Source organism: Rhinatrema bivittatum, chromosome 2, assembly GCF_901001135.1.
Source record: "Rhinatrema bivittatum chromosome 2, aRhiBiv1.1, whole genome shotgun sequence".
Taxonomy (NCBI): Eukaryota; Metazoa; Chordata; class Amphibia; order Gymnophiona; family Rhinatrematidae; genus Rhinatrema; species Rhinatrema bivittatum.
The window spans coordinates 29,269,546-29,297,039 of NC_042616.1; the positions used below are offsets into that span (position 1 = coordinate 29,269,546).

A 27,494-nucleotide genomic window follows, 5' to 3' on the forward strand; every position below is an offset into this window, starting at 1 on the left:
CAGCTTAGTGGAGCATGGATTTGACTATAAGAAAGCATTTGACAGCATCCCACAGTTTCGAATTAGCAACTGCCTTGAAATGGTAAGCGTTAACCAGTACATCGAGTTCACCCTGAAAAATGTGGCAAACTGCATTCCATCACCAGCCAGAGAGGAATGTTTCATGGAGATTCTCGGACTTCGCTTTTGTTCTGGCTGGTGCAAAATCAGTCAATAACCATTCTTAAGCGCTTTTAATGTGGTTCTCTCTTTAGATCACTCGCTCCTAATGCATGGAAATAAAGATCAGCCAACCAAAAAAAAAAAATACACATTTCTTGACTAGCCATGCATATCTGCTACTTAATAAAGAAAAAAACCCTATTATTTTATGAAAAGCATCTCCTTGAAATCTCTGAGAAAGGGGAATTCTATACACTGCCGCAGCTGCCGCTAACTTAAAACACTCTCCGTGATGTCATCATTCTGCGTGCTATAGTGAAAGCCTCTCCCCGCCTTCTGTGTGATGTCATCAGTGTGCGCGCAGTGTAAAGCTCTACCCGCCTCCTCCTGTGTGATGTCATTATTCTGTGCCCCGCAGGAGACGAAGGTGCTTTTCGTCTTGTTTGAACCGAAAGTCAGATCTAGGGAGGAAGAGCTTCGTCTTCCCCACCCCGAGCTCTGCAGCTCTGATTCTCAGCTTTCCTCTCCCCTCTAACAAAACGAGGCAAACACTCAGCTCTTCCCCAGCCCGAGAAAGAGCCCCCAGTTCATTTCTAATCCAGAAAGAAAAAGCAGAGAGGAAAATGCCTGCAGGAGCTAATGCTCAGGTAGGAGATTGCCCCCAACTTCCTGCCCTTTCTCTATAAACACTAAGGGGCCGATGTACTAAAGTGCGCTCAGCTTAAGGAGTGGTTGGACGCGCATTTTGGACTTGTGTCCATAACCCCTGATGCAATAAGGGGATCAGCATGTCGAAAATGCGTGCAGCTAATAACTCTGATCACATGTAAATTCCATGTAGATGAGGCTATTAGCTATTACACGGCGATGCAATAAATTACTGCTTGCCCAATGTGCCCTTATTAAGGTGGCAAATTTAATGCCAGCCCAGGAGCTGGCCCTAAGCCTTGCCACGTGTCAAGGGCTCACAAAAAAACCAAAAATTATTGTTTTCTGTGCTGCATGCTACTTAGCATCGAGACGATACTTAGACAACAGAAAGCTGTAGCATGACAAAATAAAAAGAAAAAGTTAAAAAATGCTGGGCGCACAATATACATGCTCCAGACCATGTATATTGCGCTGGTACTGGGATAAAGTGGACGCTCGTTTTGAGCTTCTTTTTTCCTAACTCGCACACAGCCACGATGCCTGGGCACCTGATGCCAAGGACGTGCTAAGGATGCACAATTTTCCCTAGCACGTCCTTTTTAACTATTGAATCGAGTGCCCAAGTGGCGCCCAGTTTGCATGCACGATTCTAATGCACACTTTAGTACATCGGCCTTCTGGAACATAAGAAATGCCATGCTGGGTCAGACCAATGGTCCATCGTCCAGCATCCTGTCTCCCACAGGGGCCAGTCCAGGTTGCTTGCATGTATCCGGCAAATCCCAATACAAAAGTCTGCTCTCCACAAAAAAAAAAAAAAAAAGAGATGGAGCAATCAAAGTCTGTATATTTGGCTAATAAGTATTTCTAGACCTGTTCCACAATCTATCCTCTTTCCTCTTCTATCACTTCAATCCTTTCTTGCCTCTTTTTACTTCCTGTAGTGTAGCCGCCTTCTCATTTTCTATTTCAACTCACCCTGTAACTCCTCCCAGCTTTACTAGCTGCTATAGCCCTGTCCTGGATTTAAGATTATGGTGTTCAGAAGCTAAGAATTGGGGATAGGGAGGTTTTGCCTCAAAAATCAAAGTGCTGTAGGGGGAGCCCTAGGTTTTGGGTGCCTTCAGAATTTGGCACTATAGACGTGCCTATATGGCTAATGCCTGAATCTGGTTCTGTTTCCACCACTAGAGCCAAAGCCATGTGGCTTTGTTTATTGTAAATCACTGTGCCAGAAGTAGCAGGCAAGGTCAGGCAAGAGAGAATGGCTGCAGTAAGGACCAGCTGCAGAAGTGGTGGAGGCTGGACTCTGGCAGTGGATACACAGGGCAGGAGATATCAGTCACATGCCTACAGCAGTGGTGGAAAAATGCCACTATGGAGTGACTTATTGGATGAAGTAGAGGAGTCGTGGAAAGAGTGATGGAAATGTCAAGGTGATAGTAAGCAGGAAAGAGAATGAGGTGGCAGCCCTATGAACCCATGCAAACAGGTAATAATTGGGAGCCGCCAAACAGAATGGCAGAATGGAAGTTGATATTTTAAGCAACTATATATTGCTCAATTCCTTTAAAATAATTGCTCCTTTTCCAGTTTCTTCATGGAACTTTTTATTGCTTCTAATAAAGGTTAAAGAAACAGATGCTGGGGATTCCGATGAGTAAACCTGCTTATGTTATTGGTTTTAAAAAGGGAGAACTTAATAATGGCAGGTGTTAAAAACTGCAATCCTAAGTAATTTAATGAGAGTATATTTTCAAAAATGTCCTACATCTTATTGTGGACAAAATGTCAAGATTTTCCAGATTTATCCCCAACTACACGTAATAAGAGACGTCAATTTCTTGAAATGAGACAAAGGGTGTTATCTTTAGGTTTTTCTTTTCTGCTAAAGTACCCCTGTCGTTGTATAGTTAAAAGAGGATCTGAATCATTTGTTTTTATTCAGGTGGATCAATTACGACAATTTGTTGAGTCACGAGGACCTGCGACCTCGTCCCCAGTAGAACCTTGATGTGCAGGAGTTAAATTTAATCTGACTGTTTGTGTGCTGATTTCCAATTAAAAAAATTTTTCAATAATATTCTTCTCTAGAATTCAGCCTAATAGGTATCAGATTTATGGTGAAATATTTTCTCTGATTATGAGTTGAATATTGATTTTCCATTTTCAACAGTATAAAAAAAAATTATTATTGAGGGATTGAATGCCTTAACTATATAGTTATATTTGTTATATCTGTTGAAATATATTGTTGCAATACAATATTGTATTGAATGTTTAATCAAAGTTTATGTAAACTGAAAATCATAAATAAATAATTTAAAAAAACAAAAACAAAACTGCAATCCTGCCTTCTCTATACAAAACTGCTACAGCTTTTGTTGAAACTTACCCCGCCTGGTTTCCTCCCCAGACAGGGCACAAAGCCAGTGATGAAACAGCCTTTCAGTTTCAAAACATAACATTTATTAATCAGCATAGAAATCTATAATCGCCGGCAGGTTTTGTTTTTTATACATACAAAAGTTGGTAGCGGAAACCGAAGGAAAGAAGATTGTGTTTCCTTAAGGGAGTACACGGAGCCCAGTTTACAGAATGAACTGCTTTCTGAGCAATGCCAGTTTACTCATCGTTTTGAATTTGCATTAGCCTTTTATACGCTGTTAAACATGGCTCGCACATCCCCCCCCCCCCCCCCCCCCTCTCATCCCTACATTTGCTGGCACTTTTCCTTCATGCGCCTCTCAGACATTTATTATGCCTACTCAGCACTTCTTTTGTTCTTGTGGCTTCCCGTCTTGGCACCTTCTTATCTTACACTCACTCTGTACTTTCATGCTGTTCGTTTCACACTATCGCACAGCCTCTGTTGTTCTGTCTCTGGGCTGACAGTTATATTTTTTTTCTTCGGGCCTTTTTATTCCAGTTACTAGTCAACATGGGGCAGTTTTCTTAAAGCAGTAATTAACCCAAATCCTCACTTTCTAACTTGGGACACTGCAGAGTCAGCCCTGACTTAAACGGGACCCTGAGTACACCCCGGGTGACGAAAAGGCAGTTCCTGTTCATACCCAGATTAGTCCAAACGTCTGGGTTTTGTATCCCTGCCAGTAGATGGAGACAGAGAAAGTTTTACTGACTCTGCTACATAACCGAGAGTGCCACCTGCAGTCTCTCAGTATTTCTCTGTCTCCGGCAGATGGTAGATGAGTGAAACCTGCAGTCTGGAGAGAAGAAAAAAAAAATTAAGAATTAAAAGGAAAAGTTCTGGATCCTCCCAGGGGGTTATGATATCTTGGTGGGGATCAAAAGTTGGTAGCGGAAACCGAAGGAAAGAAGATTGTGTTTCCTTAAGGGAGTACACGGAGCCCAGTTTACAGAATGAACTGCTTTCTGAGCAATGCCAGTTTACTCATCGTTTTGAATTTGCATTAGCCTTTTATACGCTGTTAAACATGGCTCGCACATCCCCCCCCCCCCCCCCCCCTCTCATCCCTACATTTGCTGGCACTTTTCCTTCATGCGCCTCTCAGACATTTATTATGCCTACTCAGCACTTCTTTTGTTCTTGTGGCTTCCCGTCTTGGCACCTTCTTATCTTACACTCACTCTGTACTTTCATGCTGTTCGTTTCACACTATCGCACAGCCTCTGTTGTTCTGTCTCTGGGCTGACAGTTATATTTTTTTTCTTCGGGCCTTTTTATTCCAGTTACTAGTCAACATGGGGCAGTTTTCTTAAAGCAGTAATTAACCCAAATCCTCACTTTCTAACTTGGGACACTGCAGAGTCAGCCCTGACTTAAACGGGACCCTGAGTACACCCCGGGTGACGAAAAGGCAGTTCCTGTTCATACCCAGATTAGTCCAAACGTCTGGGTTTTGTATCCCTGCCAGTAGATGGAGACAGAGAAAGTTTTACTGACTCTGCTACATAACCGAGAGTGCCACCTGCAGTCTCTCAGTATTTCTCTGTCTCCGGCAGATGGTAGATGAGTGAAACCTGCAGTCTGGAGAGAAGAAAAAAAAATTAAGAATTAAAAGGAAAAGTTCTGGATCCTCCCAGGGGGTTATGATATCTTGGTGGGGATCATACCCCCTGGTTTGAGGTGGACGAGCTGGGGGTTGGTGATCCTTTTGTTAAGTCAGTCCGGAGGTCTGTGGGGTGGACATCTGATGGTTCAGATTCCTCATCCCCCGTGAGGCAGCGTTGAGACCCTGCTGGCAACTCTGCACATCAAGCCCAGAGGAGCAGGGAAATATTCTTTTTATGCTGTTACCGGGGCTGGCTCACTAAAGTTTGATTAAAAAAAAAAAAGCTTTTTTTTTTTTAGCGTATTGGTGCTGTGCAGCAGCCGTTTGCAGGCAGCACTCGGGTGAGCAGGACTGAGGTCCGGCATCCCATCCCGAGGCAGACAGGTCTCCTGAGATAGGCATGGCAGCGAGTGGTGGCCTGCGGCCCTGGACCACGGGTTGGTGGTGATGGCTCGCAGCAGCACATGCCGCACTTGTGGGGGCTTGTGGTCAAGGTTAAATTGGCCAGGCCTGTGTTCTGGCTGTGTAGCCGGTGGCGAAGGCACATCAGGAGTGCCTGCTACACATCCTAAGCCTGCAACTTCATCTCGAGCGTTCAGGGCTGCCACTGGGAGCTGCCCCGTCAGCGTGGGAATGGCATCCGTGTTGATTTCCGTTGCAGGGCCGTCAGCGTCATCGGGGGAGGCCTGGGAGCCCCATCACACGTGTCTCCTGCTGTGGCTGGCGCGAAGGTGGACCGAGGAGGCTTGGATTTGGAAGATTTTCCTCTGAATCGGGGAGGTTCTAATTTAGAGGATTTCCCCCGGGATTCTAATGAATCCCAGGCTTTTTCGGTGGATTTTATTCTCCTGCGCAAGGCATATTTGGCCGGGAAAACGGGAGGGGATCATGCTAGATCCGGGTCTCGGTCACGGTTGAACAACGGTCGATTGAAGAGGTGCGGTCCTGCCAAGAGAAAACATGCAGGTAGCATTCAGCACGTTCTAGCCCTTTCCTACCATCTGGCGGTACAGATAGGGAATTAACCACAGCAAATTACCTAAACAATCATTTCAAAATGATGTGAGTGATGCTTTCTTAACATAAAGAGGAAAAGACCTCAGACCCTACACACAGAGTTCAAACAGAGCTTAACAGCAAGTGAACGGGTGATTCAATCGTTGGTCTAAAAAAACCTCCCAACCAACCTTCTGGATCCTAAAAAAGTGCATAAACATCCCCAGATAGCAGCGGAATTGCCGCAGTATAAGGATTTGGAAGTTGCATTACGTATACTTTGCCCTGAAGTAGCCCTGGACAGCGTCAGCAATTTGGTTCTTCTCACCTGCTATCGAAGGGTCAGAAAATCTGAGATTAGTTTCTCATTTTATTATAAGAAGAAAAAAAAACTGCGAGATAAATGTTTTGTAAAATAAAATTTTGGAAGGTTGGTTGGGAGGTTTTTTAGGCCAATGATTGAATCACTCGTTCATATGCTGTTAAGTTCTGTGTGGGTTCTGAGGTCTTTTCCTCCTTATGTTAAGAAAGCATCACTCACATCATTTTGAAATTATTGTTTAGGCAATTTGTTGTGGTTAATTCTTTGAGTTTTATTGCCTTTTTTGCTTTTGTGGTACAGATAGGGACACTGATGACTCCGATGCAATGTCGGGAGAGTCCCCGGATATGGACGCGTTACTAGATCCCATTAATTGGATGGGGATCCAGAGGAGATTCCGGTGGCCGAGGGAGATGATCCCAAAGTGGAGCACCTTTTTTACAGCGAGGAACTCTGGCCTTTGATTCCGCATGTGCTTCAGGAGCTGGGGATCAAGGTGACGCAAGAGGAGTCTGACTTGGACAGAGCAGATCCCATGTTTGGACAGTTTGCATGGTCCAGTGAAAGCCTTGCCCTTTCATAAGTCAGTGAAGAAGTTGGTATTTCGGAAGTGGGACACTCCAGAGTCCGGCTTAAGGGTGGGCAGAGCTATGATGAAGCTTTATCCGTTGCTGGAAGAGACGTTGGAACTTTTAGCTCTCCCTAAAGTTGACGCTTCGATGATGGCAGTCACCAAGAAGACCACCATTCTGGTAGCAGGGTCCATTGCTTTGAGAGATGTGTGGGATCACAAGTTGGAGCTTCACCTCAAAAGGATCTTCGAGGTCTCGGCCCTGGGCATATGGGCTACTGTTTGCAGCAGTCTTATGCAGAGGGCATGCTGCGTTGGGTCCAGCAATTACAGGTGACGCAAGCTACATCAGGGGCAGCAGCACAGAAAATGGCGTATGGGGCAGATGCCTTCCATGACCTGATCAGGATGTCTTCCAGGATCACGATGTCTGCAGTGTCTGCCAGAAGATTGTGGTGGTTGCAGAACTGGTCAGCCGATGTGTGGGCCAAATTTCAACTGGGTCATCTTCCATTTAAGGGCAAGCTCCTGTTTGGGAAGGACCTGGAGCAGATAATGAAGCATGAAATGAGAGGAGTCCAAGATAAGTTACCAGAAGATAGGCCAAAGGGCAGAAAATCATTCTTGCTAGGGCACAGTATTGCGACACTAGAAGGTTTTGCCAAATTAAAGGTATTTCGGGCCTCAGAGGCAGCCCACAGTCAGAGCTCAGTCCTGGGATCAGTCCTTTCGGGGTGGTTGGAGGCCATCTCAAGACAACCCTGGTACAGGTGCAGGAGGACCAAAGGCCTCGCAATGAAGCAAGGATTGTTCCACACTTCAGTTTCGGTCATCGGAGGGCGCTTGGTGCTCTTTTACGAGGATTGGGCCAAAATTACCACGGACCAGTGGGTCTTAAGTGTGTTAAAAGACGGCTTATGCATTAGAATGTGCTCGTCCCATACAAGATGCTTTCATCCTTTCCCCTTGCCCTTTTCATGCCAAGCGAGTAGCTGTTCAAGTACTGCTTGAGGTGTCCGGGGGCTCTAGTGCCATTTCCTTGAGAGGAGCAGCGAACAGGAAGGTATTCCATTTATTTCGCAGTGCCGAAGAGAGAAGGGCCGTTTCGTCCAATTTGGGATTTGAAGAAGGTGAATGTGGCCCTCAAACGTTCCTCGTTCCCGTGTGGAGACCCTGAAGTTGGTCATCGCGGCAGTGCACAAGGAGAAGGTTTTGGCGTCTCTGGCGCCGACAGAGGCATATCTGCAAATAGCCATCAGGCAGGAGCATCAGCGGTTTCTGAAGTTCATGATTCTAGGGGAACATTTTCACTTTCGCGCCCTTCTGTTCAGTTTAGCAATGGCTCTGCATACGTTTATGGTGGTGGTGGTAGTGGTAGTGGCCTTAATACAGGAGGGTGTGCAGGTACGTCCATCACTGGACGACTGGCTCATCCGGGCAAAGTCAGAGGACCTCTGTCAGCAGCCTGTGCAGAAGGTGCTGAGGCGGTTGCAGTCTCTGGACTGGGTGGTGAATCTGACGAAGAGTCATCTCATTCCCTCCCAGACCCTGAAGTATCTGGGGGCTCGTTTCAATACACAGGAGGGAAGGGTGATCCTCACGGAAGAGAAGATGTTGAGGTTGCAGGGTCAGGTTGAGATTTTGGTGCCCAGGTTGTGGGACTATTTGAAGTCCTGGGCTCTATAGCTTCGACGTTGGAGCTGATGCCTTGGGCGTTCGTGCTTGTGCATCCTCTTTAACTCTCTAAGGGTACAGGTAGCAGCTTTGGGCTGTCTCCGAGGTAAGGTGTAGGGATATCCTCTGTCCACGGATCCGAATGTCATACATTTTCTTTGGGGGGCAAAGCATTTGTGTCCTCTGGTGAGGAAAGTTTGTCCATTTTGGAATCTTAATCTGGTGCTTAGAGGAATGTGTGAGGCTCCGTTTGAATCATTGTGGAGGGCAACCGTAAAGGACTTGACTCTTAAGGTGGTCTTCCTGGTGGCTATTTGTTTGGCCAGGAGGATTTCGGAGCTCCAGGCTTTGTCGTGTCAAGATCCTTTTCTGCAGATTTCAGAGTTGGGGGTTTCATGACGTATGGTGCCCTCTTTTCTGCCCAAGGTGATTTCGGCATTCCATCTTAGTCCGACGGTGGAACGTCCGGCCTGTCCAGATTTGGATTCTTCCACGCCTCATGCAAAGGTGCTCAGGCGCTTGGATGCGGGGTGTGCATTATTGAGGTATCTGAAGGTTTCCAATGAGTTCCGTAGGTCGGATCCCCTCTTTGTTCTGTGGAGTGGTCCAAGGAAGGGGGCTCAGGCATCTAAGACCACAATTGCCCGTTGGCTTAAGTTGGCGATTGCTTCGACTTATATATCTAAGGAGCGGCCTGTGCCTGAGGGTTTGAGGGCTCACTTGAAGCGTTTTCGGGCAACCTTTTGGGCCAAATCACAGCAGGTATCTCTGTAGGAGATTTGCAGGGTGACTACTTGGAAGTTGCTGCACACTTTTGCCAGACATTATTGCTTGGATTTTGAGGCTCCGGCTTCCATGGGCTCTGGTGAGAGTGTTCTGGCAGTGGGATTCTCCAGGTCCCATCCAGTTTAAGGGGACTGGACTGATCTGGGGTAGGAACAGGAAAGGAAAATTGGTCTTACCTGCTAATTTTCATTCCTGTAATATCACAGATGGGTCCAGACACCCCCCCCCCCCACCCCCATTAAGTGAGAGAAGAGTCTGCTGCTTGTACTGATGGTTTGTACATAATGCAGATTTGTTAATGGTTCTACACACTGTTTATTTGCTCTTTGTTCTGGGATTGAGTTTCCATTTGGTTACAACTTCACCATCCTCCTGTTCGTTGTGGGAATTTGCTGTGAAAGCCTTTTTGGGGTGCTTATCATCTTGTCTTAGGTACAGATCAATACTGAGGGACTGCAGGTGGCACACCGGGTTATGTAGCAGTGGCAGTGAAACTTTCTCTGTCTCTGTCTGCTGGCAGGGAGGCAAAACCCAGGAGCCTGGACTGATCTCTCTCTCTCTCTCTCTATATATATATATATAGAGAGAGAGAGAGAGAGAGAGAGATTGATATATATATATAAATAGATAATCATTCACAAAGAACACACAGTCCCAGAGCAAAATTATAGCAATGGGAATCCAATTAATGGGAACATGGGACAATAAATTTTACTTTGGGGGACTCCTGATCTCTCTCCTTAAAATCAGGAGGGTCTGAAAAGGAAAATTGGTCCTTACTTGCTAATTTTCATTCCTGGAGTACCACAGATCAGTCCAGACTCCTGGGTTTTGCCTCCCTGCCAGCAGACGGAGACAGAGAAAGTTTCACTGCCACCGCTACATAACCCAGTGTGCCACCTGCAACATATATATATCTCCTGTATGAAACTCCACTGTTGTCTTGTTGCCCAAGTCTCTTGATGCAGAAGGTGCTGAGCGTTTCTGGTTTGTGTTTCAGGTCCCAGTAACCTTTGAGGACATCGCTGTCCGTTTCTCCCAGGAGGAGTGGGAGGGTTTAGAAGAAGGGCAGAAGGAGCTTTACAAGGAGGTGATGAAGGAGAATTATCAGACCCTCAGATCGCTGGGTAAGGAGGGACTTTTTTTTTTTAGAAATTCAGATTTTGGGGATGGAGTAGAAGAGAAGTTGGGTCTTCTGCTCCCAGAGTCGGCGGGGGATGCTGTGGAGGCAGTGTTCCTAGCTCTTGGGGGGGGGGGCAGGGAGTAATGGTCATTGCTCAGAGGGGGACACCTAGGGCCTGGATTCAGGGTTCCAAAAAGTGTCTCGGTGTTCGCCCCCACCCCACCCCTTCCAGCCCAGTCCCCGAAATGTGAACCAGCTGACGGATATTTGGGAAGGGATATAAAATGGGGGAAAGTTGGTTTCTGTCCCTGTTGTGCTTTCTTCCACCTCTGCTCGGCTCTCCCAGGCCTTCACTGCCCTCTCAGTAAAGAAAGATTTCCTCCTGTTTCCTCTGAGCCTCCCTCCTTCCACCTCTGTACCTGGAGCCTTTTTCTATAGAAAACGCCCCATTCTGGGGCCCTGGTGCAGCCCACAAGGTATCTGAATGTCTCTCTCAATGCATCTTTCCCTTCAGTGCAATCCTCCTGCAGAAAATGAGCAGTGATATTATACTGAGTGACTGTGAGAAACCTAATGCAGTGCTCTTACCCCAGGAACAGGCTCCCCGACCATCACCCCTGAGATTATATCCCACATTGAGCGAGGGGAAGAGCCGTACATCAGGGATGAGCCGGGATCAGAGGAAGGAGGCACTGGGAAAAGCAGCTGCTCAGGTGAGTGCAGGAATAAGAGGGAGCGGGGTCAAACTGCTGAGCTGGAGAGTGGAAGTGCAGAGACCCCTTCACAAGCTCCTCTGCAGATCTCTGGAATCACTCACAGGGTCTCTGTGACAGGCAGTGCTTGTGTCTGGGTCATTTATTCATATTCAGATAGCCAAAGCTGCAGAGTGAGTGATTTACATAACAGGATCTGTCCCTCAGTGCGTTTCCAGCCACCTGCGGTACTGTCAGACAGCACAGCTGGGTTACTGGGAATGGCACAGCCATTAGTTTTCATGTTTAACTTTTATAGGCAAGGAGGAGCAGAGGTGATATGATACAGACTATCAGATACTTGAAAGATTTTAATGATCCAAAGTCACCGACAAACCTTTTCTGTTGGAAAAAATCAACAGAACCAGGGGTCACGATTTAAAACTCCTGGGAGGAAGACTCAGAACCAATGTCAGGAAGTATTTCTTCACGGAGAGGGTGGTGGATGCCTGGAACGCCCTTCCGGAGGAAGTGGTGAAGACCAAAACTGAAGGATTTCAAAGGGGCGTGGGATAAACACTGTGGATCCATAAAGCCTGGATGATGGAAATGAAGAGAAGAGGTATGGGGGTGGCTTGCAGGAATGACGGCTACTTCCTGGTGATTAATACCCTTATTCAGTAAACATACTCACTGTCAATGCGACTCCAGCATTGCTCTATGCTTCAATGGCAAGAGGAAATGTGGAAAAGAGGATTTGCATTCACAACAAAGTGGGGGACTAGCTTGCTTGTTGCGACGGTTACTACCCCAAACCAAATAAGCCTGGTAATTCACTTTCAATGCATATCCAGCATAGCTCTCTGCTTCAGCGGCAGGGGGGAATGAAGATAAGAGGATTTACATTCAGACAACAACCAACAAGGACTGAATTACATAGTCTGGGTAAACAAATAAGTGTGGGAGTAGCTTGCTTATTGCGGCAGTTACTACCCCTAACCAATTAAGCTAGATACTTCACTTAGATGCAGCTCCAGCACTGCTCTCTACATTAATGGTGGGGGTGGAAGGTAACTAGAACCAAAATAATTACTAATAAGGGCAAAGAGTAACAGATAAGTATGTGAGAGAAAAAAAAAAGTGTGAAAGCTTGCTGGGCAGACTGTATGGGCCGTTTGGTCTTCTTCTGCCATCATTGCTGTGTTTCTATATAAATCCGGTTCTATCTTTACTCCAAGTAGCTGCTCTGCATATCTCTTGTGGAGAGACCAACTGGCTTTCCGCCCGGGATGTATTTGATTGTCTTGGTAATTAACTGAAAGGGAAATTTCTTTTTCAAGTCTTTTACCTCGTTCCCTGCCAAAGTCATATTCAGTAGTTCTGATTGTTCAGTATTTAGCTGGTAACCCAATACTGCGCCAAATCGCTTCAGTTCTCCCACTAGATATGGTAGCGAGGCCCGCGGATTGATGATTGTGAATAATACATCGTCGGCGAATAGCGACAATGTGTACTCAAGTTCCCCTACCCGAACTCCCTTTATTTCTTGGGATTGCCTGACATTCATGGCGAGGGGCTCTAGATGGAGTGTGAATAGCAGTGGGGAGAGGGGGACTTAAGGCTAGAGCGACTCAGAATCAAATCTTTAAAAATATGTTCGAGTAATGAAACTTTTTGACTCAGCCTTTTATATAATCATTGGGCAATATTGTGGAAACATTTTTTTTAGAAACTTTCTTTCGGGCCGATACAGTAAGGAGCGGTAGGAAGAGCTGCGTTAGTGCCGGGCGCACCCGCGTTTGCCGCACGCACAGTCCGGCTCACCTACCGCTCGATACTGTATTTAAATAGCTTGCAGATGCAAGCCGCGTCCAAGAAGCGTCCATGACGCGTTAGGCCCGCGCAACCCATTTTGCTGTATAGGCGCTTTATACAGTAACCTGGGTGCGCTGGTACCTGTCATTTCAAATCCCCTCGCGACCCGACACACAAAGTTTAACTTACTTTTCCCGCAGCCCTCCCCCGGAGATGGACCGCGGCCCCCCTGCCTCCCGGGGGCAGCCGGCGGCGAAAGTGGGCCCCCGCCGCCGGCGCAGACGGATGCCTGCACGGGCCCTCTCCCACGATCGCTCCCGGGCGGATTCCTTACCAAAGCGCGGCCTCTCCGACGAAGCTTCTCCGCCCTTCCGCCGTGACGTCAATTCGGGCCCCCAAGCCAGCAAAGCGCACGAAGGGCGTACGCGGAGAAGCTTCGTCGGAGAGGCCGCGCTTTGGTAAGGAATACGCCCGGGAGCGATCGTGGGAGAGGGCCCGTGCAGGCATCCGTCTTCGCCGGCGGCGGGGGCCGCTTTCGCCGCCGGCTGCCCCCGGGAGGCAGGGGGGCCGCGGTCCATCTCCGGGGGAGGGCTGCGGGAAAAGTAAGTTAAACTTTGCGTGTCGGGGCGCGAGGGGATTTCAAATGTCGCTTGAGCGCCCAAATTTTGCTTTTTTCGCTTTTTGTTGCTTCGGGAGGAGGGGGGGAGAGGACTGGGGCTGCCCCAGAGACCGGCACCCATGGACGCGGCCAGGGCAGGTGAGCAGGGGCTGGGGGAAAGTTTGCCGCCTACCCTTACCCCTGCCTCTAACGCAGGGGTAAGGGTAGGCGGTAAGTTAGCAGGTTAAACGCGCGGCAAAACAGCAGGTTTAAAAAGGCGCTAGTCGGGGCGCGCGTTACTGTATGGGAGGGAATAGCTAATTCGATCATTTACATCTCATATACATGCCGCGGGCGGAAGGGGTTACCCGGTGATTTAAAGAGGCGGTGAGGATGGGTTAAAAGGGATAGTGGATCGCGGGTTGGACTAACGTGGCCGAAAAGTGAGTAGAAGGTGGGTTAGAAGCAGGGTAACCGCGGCCGCACTTTACTGTATTGACCTGTTTGTAATGCAGTAATGTTAAATAAGTTCCAACTTATCTTCAAGTGTTAATGCTGCTTATTTTTCATGAACACTGAAGCCATCTAGTCGAAAAAGCCCGACATGGGACCATGTTTCCAACGAGTGTTCTTCCTCAAGGGCTCAGGGTTCAGCGCCTGCAAGACAAGATATCGTGAATAATATTAAAACTGAAAATGAGGTGAGCTCTGAAACATGTCACCCCAGGCTCTGCGTATAAGCACCATTATTTCTAAACTTTCAACTCACAAAGGTTAACTTACTCTTTGCCTATTCTTCCAACGTTTATCATGGCGGCTAAGCGTTCTTTTTCCGGCCACAGCGCCGGAAATACTCCCCACACAGCTGATTAATAGTCAGTCTGTCACTCTTCCTGTGTGACATAATAAAGCTTCCGATGGGGTAAGGCTTTCACGGTGCTGTCACTCGTCAAGACCAGTTTATACATAACTTATAACATGCACCGTTCTGCTGCTGCATTTAACCCTCCAGGGGACATACCGTGTTTAACCGACGGATCCATTGCTCTTCCTTATAATTTGGGATCACCTCCCCGGGGATTAACTTGTACTAGTTCTGTCACTCTCCGTTTTAAATCTTGAAAGGAATGTTGATAATCTGTACAATGGGACACAATTGGGGCCTGTAACTTTTGTGTTACTAAACAACTGCGATGTTCAATCAACCGGGTCTTCATGGACCGCTTAGTTCTACCCACGTAGTACAATTGACATGGGCATATCAATAGGTAAATCACATTGGAGGAGAGGCAATCGGTGTAATGAAAAGCTCGGTGCTGTTTATCTTACAAATCTGTCCAACTAGTGCTGAAGGTGGCTAGATTTACAAAAAGTGCCTTTGTTACAAGCCCGATGTCCAACTGGTCCAGAATCCTCGTGAAAAGGAATTTCTTGCAAAAAAAGAACGTACCAAGAAAGTCTTTAATATTCCTCCCACGACCGCATGCAATCAAAGGACGTTCCAAAAAGACTTCATGCGTTTTTAATACAGGCCAATGGTGTAAAATTCATTCTGCAATTCGTGAAGCCAACAACGAATAAGGCAAAACACAGACTAATGGTGCTGGAGCCTTCGAGTTTTCCTTGTCTAAAATTTAACATTGACGTTCTGCATTCAGTGCCCTTCTAATGTATTTTTAACGGGTATCCTCTCTCTAGAAATTTACAGAAAATAATTTTCGATTGTGTGATGAAATTTGCGATTTGATGGTGCACAGTCGACGAAGTCGTAGGGGTTGTCCACCTGGCAAGGGTGAAAACGGGAAAAATGTAAATATGTATTTCTTGCACAAGATGGTGAACTGTAACTGACTGTCAAGGGAATTAATCCACTGATGGACTTGCCCCAGTTCTTTTTCATCAGAATGCCATAGAAAAAAACGCATCCTCAATGTACCTAGAGCGTTGTGAAACATGTTGACATTGTGGCGCACCATACAAGACATTTTCTTCGAATGTCGCCACATAGAGCTTACATTGAGGATGTGTTTTTTTCTATGGCATTCTGATGAAAAAAGAACTGGTGCAAGTCCATCAGTGGATTAATTCCCTTGACAGTCAGTTACAGTTCACCATGACAGTTCCCCAGTGACGGGAAGTCACTGTTGGAAGGGTACTCTGGACAGGCGCCTAGAATAACTCGCAGCGCACCTAAACTTTATGCTTTTTATTTACACGCAGTATTGGCACAACACAATCTGCTTGCCTCTGCAGTACTTCTAACAAAAGATACATCGACAGGTCAGTTATATTATTAGGAGCTGCCTTCTCCTCCTTCCCAGGGCCTCCCTTGCTCTCCTCTGAGTCTAAGCTCAGGGGAGCCACCCTGCACCCAGTGTGCCTTGCCTTTAAGGTGGACTGGCAGCAGACCCCTGGCACCAGTCCTTTAAGGTGCTTGAAGGATTTCTAAGTGCACTTTTGTCACACAGGCCTTGAACCAAAGCGCTGTGCGACCTCAGTGCTCCAGCATTGAGGGCACTGGGACTGATGTAGGCCGAGTCAAGATGTTGCTTGAATCTTTCCAGCTGCTTTGGTGGCCTTGCACCAGTGCCAGCTCGGAGGGGAACTCGGGGTGAAGGCGTCTACCCCGATGGTGATGTTCAGTCCATCGGGAGGGGATGCTGCCCCAAGATACCAGAGCTGCTTGAGTTCCAGGCCCTTTCTGAGGCCTTGTCTGCCAGATAGGCACCATCTAGAGCTTCCTTACCAGCGGATCAGTCAGGGTCTGACTTCAAACTCACGTGGGTTATGGTTGAGAAGCCCAAGTCCCCTCCTGAGGACCTCTTTTATAGGTTTCGTCAGAAGAATGGTGGAAGCCACTCCCTTTACTTTGTTGACCTAGGGAGGAAACCAGAAACAAGGTGCTGGATACCTTTCGGTTTGTGGAGCCCCCCCCCCGGCACCCCCAGTTCATGAAATCCTTCAGGGGGTGCAAATGAGAACGCGGGCGAACCCTCTCTCTGCGGATCCCGTAAACAAGAAGGCAGATGTGATTTATCTCATACAAAAGGCTCCCAGATTCAAAAAAAGAGGCAGTTACTGCCCCAGCCTGCGAGTGTCAAATCCACAGAGTGACAAGTGATTGCAGGGGTATTACTTTTAGTAGCATTGCTTGCCGCTGGCTGGTTTGGAGGGAAAGAGGGCATTTTTTTTTGCTTTTCTGTGGAAAATCCTGTTGACTAATGGGGAGAGAGAGAGGGGGGGACTTTTATTTTTTTAATAAAAGCAACTTTTTTTTTTCTCAGTTGGGCTGGTTACCTTCTTAAAATGACACAGTCGGGGGGCGCTGTTGCGCAGCGAATGGAAGCAGTCGCATGAACGCAGAGCTCCAGCCTCCGTAGCACATAAACCCTACAATTTTGCTTATTTTCGCTTCGAAATAGCTCTAAATTGCGGTGCAGGACATTTGCTTAATATTAGCCTTACCAGCATGGCCGCAAAGCGCCGCACGACTGACCTGAAACAATTCTCTTATGAGAAATTGTCGCCGGGAACGGGCCTAGCAGACAACGACCAGGCAGAGCTCAATTTAGCTGCAGAGAGCACGCTTGACGCTGCGCCTGCTGACCAAGCAGCGATGGCGTCTCGACCGGATCCTGAGCTGCTTACTAAAACTGATGCCCGCAACTGGTTCATAGAACTCAGGTCAGATATGAAACAGCTAAGAGCAGACTTAATGGCTTCCGTTGCAGAGATTAAAGAAGATATTGCAGCCGTGGGCCACAGAGTTGACGAGCTGGATATCCGTGTGGAGGGGCATGGGGAGGCTCTGAACCAATTGCATGCTCAGCAAACCACTCACGCTGCGGATTTATCTTCCATATTTGAGAAAATTGAGGACCTCGATAACAGAGGACGCCGCTGTAACCTACGCATTCGCGGGGTACCGGATACTCCGGACTATGCTGACGCAATGTTGGTGGCACAGCAGGTCTGTTCTCATATTATCAATACTACCACCGGAGATCAGCCCATTCTGCCCACAGATATACGCCTAGAAAGGGCGCACAGAGCGCTGGGACCACGCCGAGAGCAGCAAACTAGAGATATTATTATCTGCTTTCATGGCTTTCAGCAGAAAACGAAGGTGTATGAATCCGCCCGGCAGCTCAAAACCGTGCAGTGGCAGAATCATGATCTGGCAATTTTTCAGGATCTGGCGCCACTGACGCTACAGAAGCGCTATGAAATGCGGGAGGTGACTGCTGGTCTACGTGCCAACTCCATTCGATATCGATGGCTCTACCCATTTGGCCTCCAATTTCAACACCAGGGGACAACCTATCGCATGAAGACGCTGATTGAGGCGGCTGACGCCTTCAAGCAAGCTCAACTCACTATTACTTTTCAGGCCCCGAAGAAGACGTCGAACGCCTCCAAATTTGATGCTGCTCCCCGATGGCAACGCGCTGAAAAGGGAGGCAAGCGCCTTCGCAGGCAACCGGCCTCTCCCCACTCGCACTCTTCGGAGCAGGGCTGATGTGTAAGATTGTCCGATCCGGATGTGGATGGGTGACACATCAGGCCCTTTTGTGGGGCGCACTATGATTTTGTTCTGTCTTCAGGAATAACTTTTCGGATTCATATCTGCACCGGCGTTTCGGATGATATGCTCTGTAGCTGTCTACCAGTTTGTTAACATTGTTGGGTTTTTTTGTTTTTTTTTTTGTAATGTTTTCGGTTATGAGGAGGTTTGGAGATCATCTGTTTCCGTGCTGTCTGCACCAGAATCGGATGTGCAAGCTCCCTCCGTGTCAGGTTTCCTGTGGGGTAATGCCAGGAAACCCTTGGACTGAAGGGGAAGACAACGGGGCTGGGATTTTTCACTGTGGTAACATGTATGCTGCACTTCTTTGGTTGTTTACCTATCTCATGGGTACATATATTATTCACATCTTGGGCACTCCATTTAGGTATACGACTCTTTTGCTGTCCTATTACTATGGACTGCCCTTGAATATATCAAATGATGGCGTCACGTATAATTTCCCTAAATGTTAAAGGGTTGAATACCCCTCGTAAGCGCCATTTATTGAATAAAGAATTGCAATCACAACATGCCATGATAGCTTTTATTCAAGAGACTCACACACGCAAACATCACGAGCGTCTGCTAATGAACCCCTATTATAAAGTCTCCTACTGGGCAGCCAGTACCAAGTCTTCCCGATACGCAGGGGTAGGTATCCTATTTTCTAATACATTTATCCATGAGGTATTGTATCATTGCTCCGATCCTTTGGGTCGTTATATTCTTCTCAAAATCAGGGTGGGCACCCGTATTTATACGCTGCTTAATGTATACTTCCCTAATGCATCCCAAACTGCATTTCTGCGGGATATTGATCGCTTGCTAACCCTGCACAGTGAAGGCGAACTTATTGTAGGAGGCGATTTCAATGCTACTAGGGTGCCCCGGATGGATAGCTCCTCCCGATCTCCTGGTCCCACTGGCATGCGGAGAGAATGGCAATCCTTTCTGGACAGATGGTGTTTGGTGGACATATGGCGGCAACGCTATCCCCATTCTCGCTCTTACACTTTTTATTCATGTCCTCACAACACCTATTCCCGTATTGATTATTTATTTGTCACCTCACATATACAAAATGACGTCACTAGTGCTGGCATAGATCCCTTGACTTGGTCTGATCACGCTCCTGTCTGGTTCAGTCTGCGTTTTGGTGACTTGGACCAGGGCTATAGGCCTTGGCGACTTAATGACAATTTGTTGAAAGATAAGACTTTTACAGACAGTATCACTCAGCAATTACAGGACTATTTCCAGCGTAATCAATCTGACGATATTCCACCCTCTACTATTTGGGAGTGTTCTAAGGCAGTAGTACGGGGACTTTTTATAGCCCGGTCCGCATACTGCAACAAGGAAAGGGATAGGGCAAGGACCTCCTTGCTAGAGGATATTGCCTCTCTCACTAAGCAGCACATGTCTAATCATTCTACCACTCTGTACCACAAATTACTGAAAGCCAAAGATAAGCTGCGTTCCCTAGATGACGCTGCCGTTAGTCATCACCTTACCATGTTGAAACAGAAGTTTTTCGAGGGGGGAAACAAGGCTGGTCGCTATCTGGCTCAGAAACTGAGGGCGGTACGTTCACAGACGCTAGTGTCTAGGCTGTGCAATGCTCAGGGGGAGGTGGTGACAGCCTCCAAAGAGATTAGACAGGCCTTTACAGATTTTTATGCCCAATTATACCAAGGGGATTCCACTATTTCTGACTCCGCTATAGTTGATTACCTGACCTCGGTGAACCTGCCGGCCTTGACCCCAGCTCAGCAGGAGTTTTTGGACAGCCCCATAGAGATATCGGAAGTTCTGGATGCCATTAAGTCCTTGAAACCAGGGAAGGCGCCAGGACTGGATGGTCTGACCGGAACTTATTATCGTTGTTTTTCTGCAACATTAGCTAGTTCCCTCACTACTATGTTTAATGCTCTGCGGGGGGACGGTCAGATAGCGAGGCACGCCAATACTGCAGGTATATCTGTAATAGCCAAACCGGGACGTGACCCCATACAGTGCGGGTCCTATAGGCCTATATCACTCATAAATATAGACCTAAAATTTTAGCACGGGTTCTTGCCGCCCGCTTAAACGGGGTTCTCCCTCTCTTGGTTCACTCTGACCAAGTGGGGTTTGTACCAGGAAGAATGGCGGCTGATAACGTTCGCCGTATCATTGACATCGTAGACTTTGTCCATCATACTGGCGCCCCAGCGGTTTTGTTATCTCTCGACGCTGAAAAAGCGTTTGATTTAGTTCACTGGCCCTTTTTATTTAAGGTTTTAAAGCATATGTCCTTTGGTCCCCAATTTGTTTCTTGGATTACTAAATTATACCATCATCCGCAAGCGCGAGTTAAAACTAATGGTAGTTATGGGTTACCTTTTTCCATTGAACGTGGCACCAGGCAGGGGTGCCCGCTGTCACCACTGCTCTTTGCTTTATTCTTGGAGCCCTTTGCCACTCGTGTACGGGGGGCGGCTAATGTCGTCGGCATCCGGAAGGGTGAGCATCATTTTAAAATTTCTCTGTTTGCCGACGACATCATGCTTACGCTATCGGAACCCTCTACTTCTCTGCCTGGGGTCCTCCACGAGCTTAAGTGCTTTACTGCTGTGTCTGGGTTAAAAGTAAACTACGATAAATCTGAGATTCTAAACCTCACACTCCCTCCTGATGCCGTTCAATCCTTCAAAAGCATGCTTCCTTTCAAATGGGCGTCCGTGGCGCTGAAATATTTAGGGGTCCGCATAGGGGCTCACTCACATCAATTATTTCAGCTCAATTATGTCCCCCTTATCAAAGCCATTCGGAACAATTTGGATGCCTGGTCCCGTAATACACATTCCTGGCTGGGTCGTATAGCTATAGTGAAAATGAATATTCTGCCACGCTTGCTATATTTTTTCACCACGATCCCCATCTATGTATCTTCCGGTCTTTTAAAACAATGGCAACAGATGATATTTGGGTTCATATGGCGTAAACGCCCGCCCAGGGTGGCTCGGTCTACTTTGTATTTACCAAAAAATAGAGGGGGACTCAGCGTTCCTAATTTAAGCTGGTATTACTGTGCGGCGCAACTTCGCGCTCTAGTTGTACTGCACCAGACCCGGGCCGCTCCGCAATGGGTGTTCCTGGAGCAAGCTTTGCTTGGCGAGATGCCCATCTCAGCACTCCCTTGGCAACCTCGCTCCACTTGGGGGCTGTTCCCCTACTTTCCACAGGCGTTGCAGGTTACACTGAAGGTCTGGCTGAACTGGAAATCTTGTTTGGTCGGGGCTGGCACTCACACTTTATTGACTCACCTTTTCACTAACTCTATATTACCATTTGCTTCAGCGAATAAGGCGTCACAGATGTGGTATAATGCTGGTATTCGTCGGTTGGAACATGTCCAAGCTCAGGGGGTGGTGTTATCTAAGGCTGATCTCCAATCTCACTACCATTTGGAATCGGTGGACTTCCTTCTCTACGCAAAAATTTATCACTTTTTGAAAAAGGCGATTAGAACTGGTACTGTTCGCCTTACGGGCTCTCTTTTCGAGAATTACTGTATCCACGCCCACTCCCTGAAAGGGGTCATTTCTAAGATTTACGCTCTTGTGGCTGGCACTATTCCACACCCCTTTCGCCAACAACTAGCATGGGCAGCGGATTTTATACGCCCTATAGAGGACACGGAATGGTATGTTGCTTTCATGAATGCTTATAAGTGTTCTATTTCCGCAGGCTTACAGGAAAACTGTTATAAAATGCTGTATAGATGGCACTACCCACCTGTGCGACTGCATAGCTTTGCCTCTTCTATCTCTGACCGCTGCTGGAGGGGGTGTGGACAGAGGGGCACCTATTACCATGTATGGTGGCAGTGTCCTCATTTAACTCACTATTGGCCTGTTGTTACTTCCTGGGCCTCTGCTATCCTCCAAGTCACGTTTGACGTGCAGCCATGGCATGTTTTATTGAACTTTCCTGTACTGGAACTGACCAAGGAGCAACAACGGCTTGTACAACAGATCTTTATAGCTGCTCGTTCAGAGCTGGCTAGGTTCTGGAATAAAAGTTACCTCCCTAGCTTAGCCCACGTACAATCCAGGCTTCATACCTATTATCAGTTGGGCAGGCTCACCGCGGTACATCAAAATCGCTTGGGTGTGTTTCATAAGACTTGGGGTTCTTATGGTCGGTGGCTTGAGACCGCCCAAAAATGTTAAGTTTGGCAGTGTGCTGGGATGCACATATTGAGTTTGGTTGCAACTGTAATGGAACACATATCAGAAATGGCCTTGTGTGAATTACTTTCTCTGCTTAGCCTACCTGTGAGATAGATTTCTCCCTATATTGCCATGTTGTAAAGATTCAACCTGCTTATTTAGTTTTTCTTTGCATTGGATATTTTTATTCATTATGCTGCCTCGTTGTCGGGAGGGGGGAGGGGGGGAGGGTTTGGGAATTAAATCTCAAAAGTCTGGCCAGTGGGTCCTTCTCTTATGGTTTATTCTTACGGCAGTATGTATGCCATTCATGTTTTGTTTCTTTTGTGCTACTGTTGTGTTGTACTTTACTACTGAGTCAATAAAAATCTTTAAACACAAAAAAAAAAAAAATGACACAGTCCTGGTTAAAAACCAGATTTTTTTTGCCCTAAATAGAGAGAGGACCTATATGTCATAAAAAGCTTCAAAATTTTGTCTCTATCCGAAGATAAAGTAAATGTCACCATAAGGGTTCCTCTACCCTCTATTTGGGCACTATACGATGTTTCTAATAATTCAGTGACATTTAAAGTCTCTTGACTTTCCTGGTTAGTTTTTAATCCTTGATTATCTACACCTAAAAAGAAAGCATTAGCAATTACAGGATGTTTATCCAAAGGCAATAGCAATATTTCAGAAAAATAGTTTTTCAACTGTTCCCTAGGTTTTACCCCGATGTATCAAAAGAAACCCAATTAAGGAGAAAGAGGTTTATTGCTCTGGCGAACTTAGCCAGAACTTTTGGAATCCAGGTCATCATTAGGTTCCCATGTAAACGTATTATGAGGGTAAAGGGAGTAAAATATATATATGATGAGCCTGAACACTTAGAAAAGTTCCTAGAGGAACATAAGACCCATAGAGAAGGGGGAGATATTCCTAACCAAGAATAATATTGGGTTTGAAATTGGTTTCTGTGTCTTCTGTATTTATGTTAGGTTTTTCTTTATAATAAATTTTTCCTCTTGCTTGATTGAGCTCCCCATTTAGTTTGGTATTAGGGAACCAGGTGACTGAGTTATGATTTATAATGGGTAATTTGATTCTATTATTGACACCTGTTTTCCATAAAAAAAAATTCTCAAGAATGTTTTGAGAAATGATATGCATGTATCTTTTCACTTTGTAATTCAAAGTTCATAAATTAAGAATTAAAAAAAAAAAAAATGACACAGTCCTGCTGCAGGGCTGACCTGCGAGATTAAGGAATGGGTGGCAGTATATCTCCTACCTTCCACTCTTTCATTTTCAGCAGGGCCCCCTTCATCCTACCAGTGCTGTAGTCAGTTCACGGGATTTTAGGAAGGTAGCTAGCTGGTCCCTGGCACACAGAAGGTTGAGAAACACCGGCCTAGTTCATCCCAGAATGCTGCTGAGAGGTCTGACAGTTGTCATTGTGGGTCTCCCACACATCAAGTAATGACTCTCCTTTATTTTTTTTATACAGAAATTGATGAGTTCAAGAGAAGACATAAGGGGACACATCCTGAGGAACTCGGTGAACATTTGGCAGTGACTAAAAGTGGGTCAGAGGAAGAGAGACGGGATATCTGCCTGTGTTGTGACTGGGGGAAACAGATTTGGACTCAGTGTAAACCAGAGGAGAGGCCGAGAAGCCCAGCAGGAAAGACTGCAAAGAATGGGACTCCCTGTGAGCAAAGTACCGATGATATCCCGCACGCAATGGAGCAACGGAAATCAGGAGAAGAGTACGCGTGTAATGAATGTGGGAACAGCTACGTGGATCAGAGCTCTCTGAAATCACACCAGAGACTGCATGGAGGAGAGAGATCCTATACACGTACAGACTGCAGGAAGATCTTCTATCAGGAACAGCAGCTCGCAGTGCACCAGAAATTCCACACCAACCAAGATAAATCATTCCCCTGTCCTGAATGTGGAATAAACTTCCTTCAGGAAAAATATCTGGAAATACACCAGAGAACTCACATGAGAGAAAGACCATTTCAGTGTCCTGAATGTGGGAAAATCTTCAGACTCAAGGAATCTCTAACAAAACATCTGAGTATTCACAATGCAGAGAGAGCCTTTGTTTACACTAAATGTTGGGAGAGACCCTTTTCATGCAGTGAAAGTGGAAAAGATTTTGCAAATAAAGTAATATTAAATGCTTACCAGAAGAATCACATGAGAGTGAAACAATTCCCATGTAGTGAATGCAATAAAAGCTTTGTTTCTTTTTTACAAATGAAAAACCACCAAGAGAGCCACACAAGAGAAAAATCATTTAAACATACCGAGTGTGATAAAAGCTTCATTGATCAATGTGAGCTGGAAAAACATAAAAGGATCCACATAAGAGAAAAGTTATTTGAATGTACTGAGTGTGATAAAAGCTTCCACTGGAGATCACAACTAAAAATGCATCAAATGAGCCACACAGGAGAGAAACCATACACATGTACTGAGTGTGATAAAAGTTTCCTTCGGAAATCAAATCTGAAAACACATCACAGGGTCCACACAGGAGAGAAATCATACACTTGTACTGAGTGTGATATAAGGTTTGGATATAAATATCAACTGAAAAGGCACAAAATAAACCACATGGGAGAGAAATCATTTACAGTTACTGAGTGTGATAAAAACTTCAGGACCAAATCTCAACTGAAAACATTCCAAATAATCCACATAGGAAAGAAGCAATACACTTGTACTGACTGTGATAAAAGCTTCCATTGGAGATCACAACTGAAAATGCATCAAATGAGCCACTCAGGTGAGAAACCATTTGCATGCACTGAATGTGGTAAAAGCTTCAGACAGAAATTTCAACTGAAAAGTCACCAAATAATCCACACCGGAGAGAAACCATACACGTGTACAGAGTGTGATAAAAGCTTCCTTCAGAAATCAAATCTGAAAACACATCACAGGGTCCACACAGGAGAGAAATCATACACTTGTACTGAGTGTGATAAAAGGTTTGGGTATAAATATCAACTGAAAATGCATGAAATGAACCACACTGGAGAGAAACCATTTATATGTACTGTATGTAATAAAAGCTTCAAGCAGAAATTCCAGCTGAAAATGCATGAAACAATCCACACCGGAGAGAAACCATTTACATGTACCGAATGTAATAAAAGCTTCCGTTGGAAATCAAAACTGAAAACACACCAAATAACACACACATGAGAAAAACCATATAAACATACTGAATGTAATAAACAGATGAAAATCAGAGTTGAAAGCACATTAAAGCATCCACAGTGGTTTATGAATGAGGTTTATTCCTGTTAAGATTTGTGCAAAAAAAAATTTGTTGAAACTGTCCAAGTGAAAATATAAAGGAACTGGAGCAGGGAAGTACATATAAATGTTTAGGAGTAGAAGATGGTGGAAAAATTTGGCATGAAGTACTAAAAGAAAAGTTTAGTAAAAGGTACTATAGGAGACTGAAGTAGATATTGAAAAAGAGCCTTAACAGCACAGAATAAGATACAAGCTATTAATCAGCTTGCAATCCTGAATTATTGTACAGCTTTGGAATAGTAGACTGGCCACATAATTATCTTGAAAGCTCCTCCATGCCCATCAGGTAATCTATATTAACTGCTATATGCTGAAACTGTACATCCCTAGAGCGGAAGACGGTATGGGTTTTATTGAAATTGATTACGCATATAGAACTACCATGGATTTCTAGTCAAGATGGCCACCTGAGAAGTCGCATATTGCTGTAAACCATATGAAAACTCTGGGAAACCTAGCTCTATTTTATTTAAAAAAAAATTCCTACTTTACTCTGTTTTTTGTAAAACTTAGTATAGTTAATTTAATTAATTTAAGAAGATAGTTAGAATTAGGGCTTAAAGTATACATTGTATTTTTTTTCTTTAACTTTACTTTCTGTCGTTTACTTTTTGTGTTTTTATTTTACTTAATTAGATGGGGGTTTTTTATTTCTTATTTTATTTCATCTTATTTTATTCTGAAATTTGTAAACCGTTTTGGTCAAATTATTATTTGTGAAAGATGGTATAGAAATGTTTTTAAATAAATAAATAAAATAAATGATGTATCTGCCCGGGCCAATCTGATTCTTTTGCTTTCTTTCACTTTTCAATCCCCGAAAGTTTTTGCTCCAATTGATCGATGCCTTGACAGTAGTTGAGTGGAAGGGCTGAATGCTGTTTTTTGGGTCGCTGCAGTGTGTAGTATGTTTGTTAAAACTACATGCGGCATGCGAGAGAAAATTAAGGCAGTTGAACCTAAGATGCTATTGGAACCGGAGTTAGCAATAATGGCATTTGGGGATGAGTTGATTCGAGATATTGCAAAGAATTTCAAGCAGCACCTGAGGAGATCAAAGAAAGTGTGAATGGCATACTGATAAACTGGACAGTATAGATCATCGATTATCAGCACAAGAAATAGCGGTGGAAACCCTTACCTCACAGGTAGAGGCCTTGAAGAAGGGGGCTGCGCAACTTGAAGCTCATATAAAGGATCAAGAGAACAGAGGACGCTGCAATAACATCTAAATTATTGGGCTATCTGAGCAGATAACTGGGTACTGAACTCAAGGATTTTGTCCAGAATCGGCTTGCAGAGACGCTGGAAATGTCCCTTGAGATGGAATCGGTTCTTGCAGAGAGAGGGCGTCGTGTCGGTCCGATCGGAGACTCGAATGCCTACCCGTGGCCTGTTGAGCGCGAATTTTGAACTATGTCGTCAAAGCAAATACACTGAGTTACAGGAAGACGGAAACCCTGGAATATAAGGGTAATAAACTCTTTTTGTTTAATGATTACGAGGCGAAGGTTTCGGCTAGCTGGAGGGCTTGCATCCCAGTATGCAAAGAGTTGGTAAATAAAGGCATATGTTTTGCAGTGTTGTTTCCAGCAAACTTGAAGCTCTTCGGCGCAGCAGGTGTGGCAGGCCCCATCAAGCTAACTTCTAAGGAAGATACTGACAACTTTATGAAGTCATTAACACCTTAAGTTTTGACGGAGAACATTTGAGGATCTAATGTCATAGTTATTACGGACGTTTGCATCTGTGAAGGCTTCTAAATGTTTAATAAGACTATCATTGGTGACCTTTCATTTGGCACCGATTATTTTCATTGTTTATTTTTCCCCTTCTGCATTTTATAATGCTTTCCACAATGGCGAGTCCTGACCTGAGGGTCTTGTGTCATTGATGTGCAACGTGGAGGAGAGTGTGACATTACGATGACATAAAGAGATTCCAATTATGAGATGATTTTTT

The 27,494-nt window shown here is 45.6% G+C and overlaps 1 protein-coding gene across 1 annotated transcript; it reads left to right on the plus strand.

The window, feature by feature from the left end:
- Positions 1 to 579: 579 nt before the first annotated feature.
- LOC115085875 (oocyte zinc finger protein XlCOF6-like) lies at positions 580 to 26,169 on the plus strand. The gene is made up of 4 exons (XM_029592408.1): positions 580 to 809; positions 10,200 to 10,326; positions 10,916 to 11,035; positions 23,701 to 26,169. Exons 1-4 carry the CDS (start codon positions 786 to 788, stop codon positions 25,413 to 25,415), a joined length of 1,986 nt encoding a protein of 661 aa, XP_029448268.1. The 5' UTR covers positions 580 to 785; the 3' UTR covers positions 25,416 to 26,169.
- Positions 26,170 to 27,494: the final 1,325 nt, after the last annotated feature.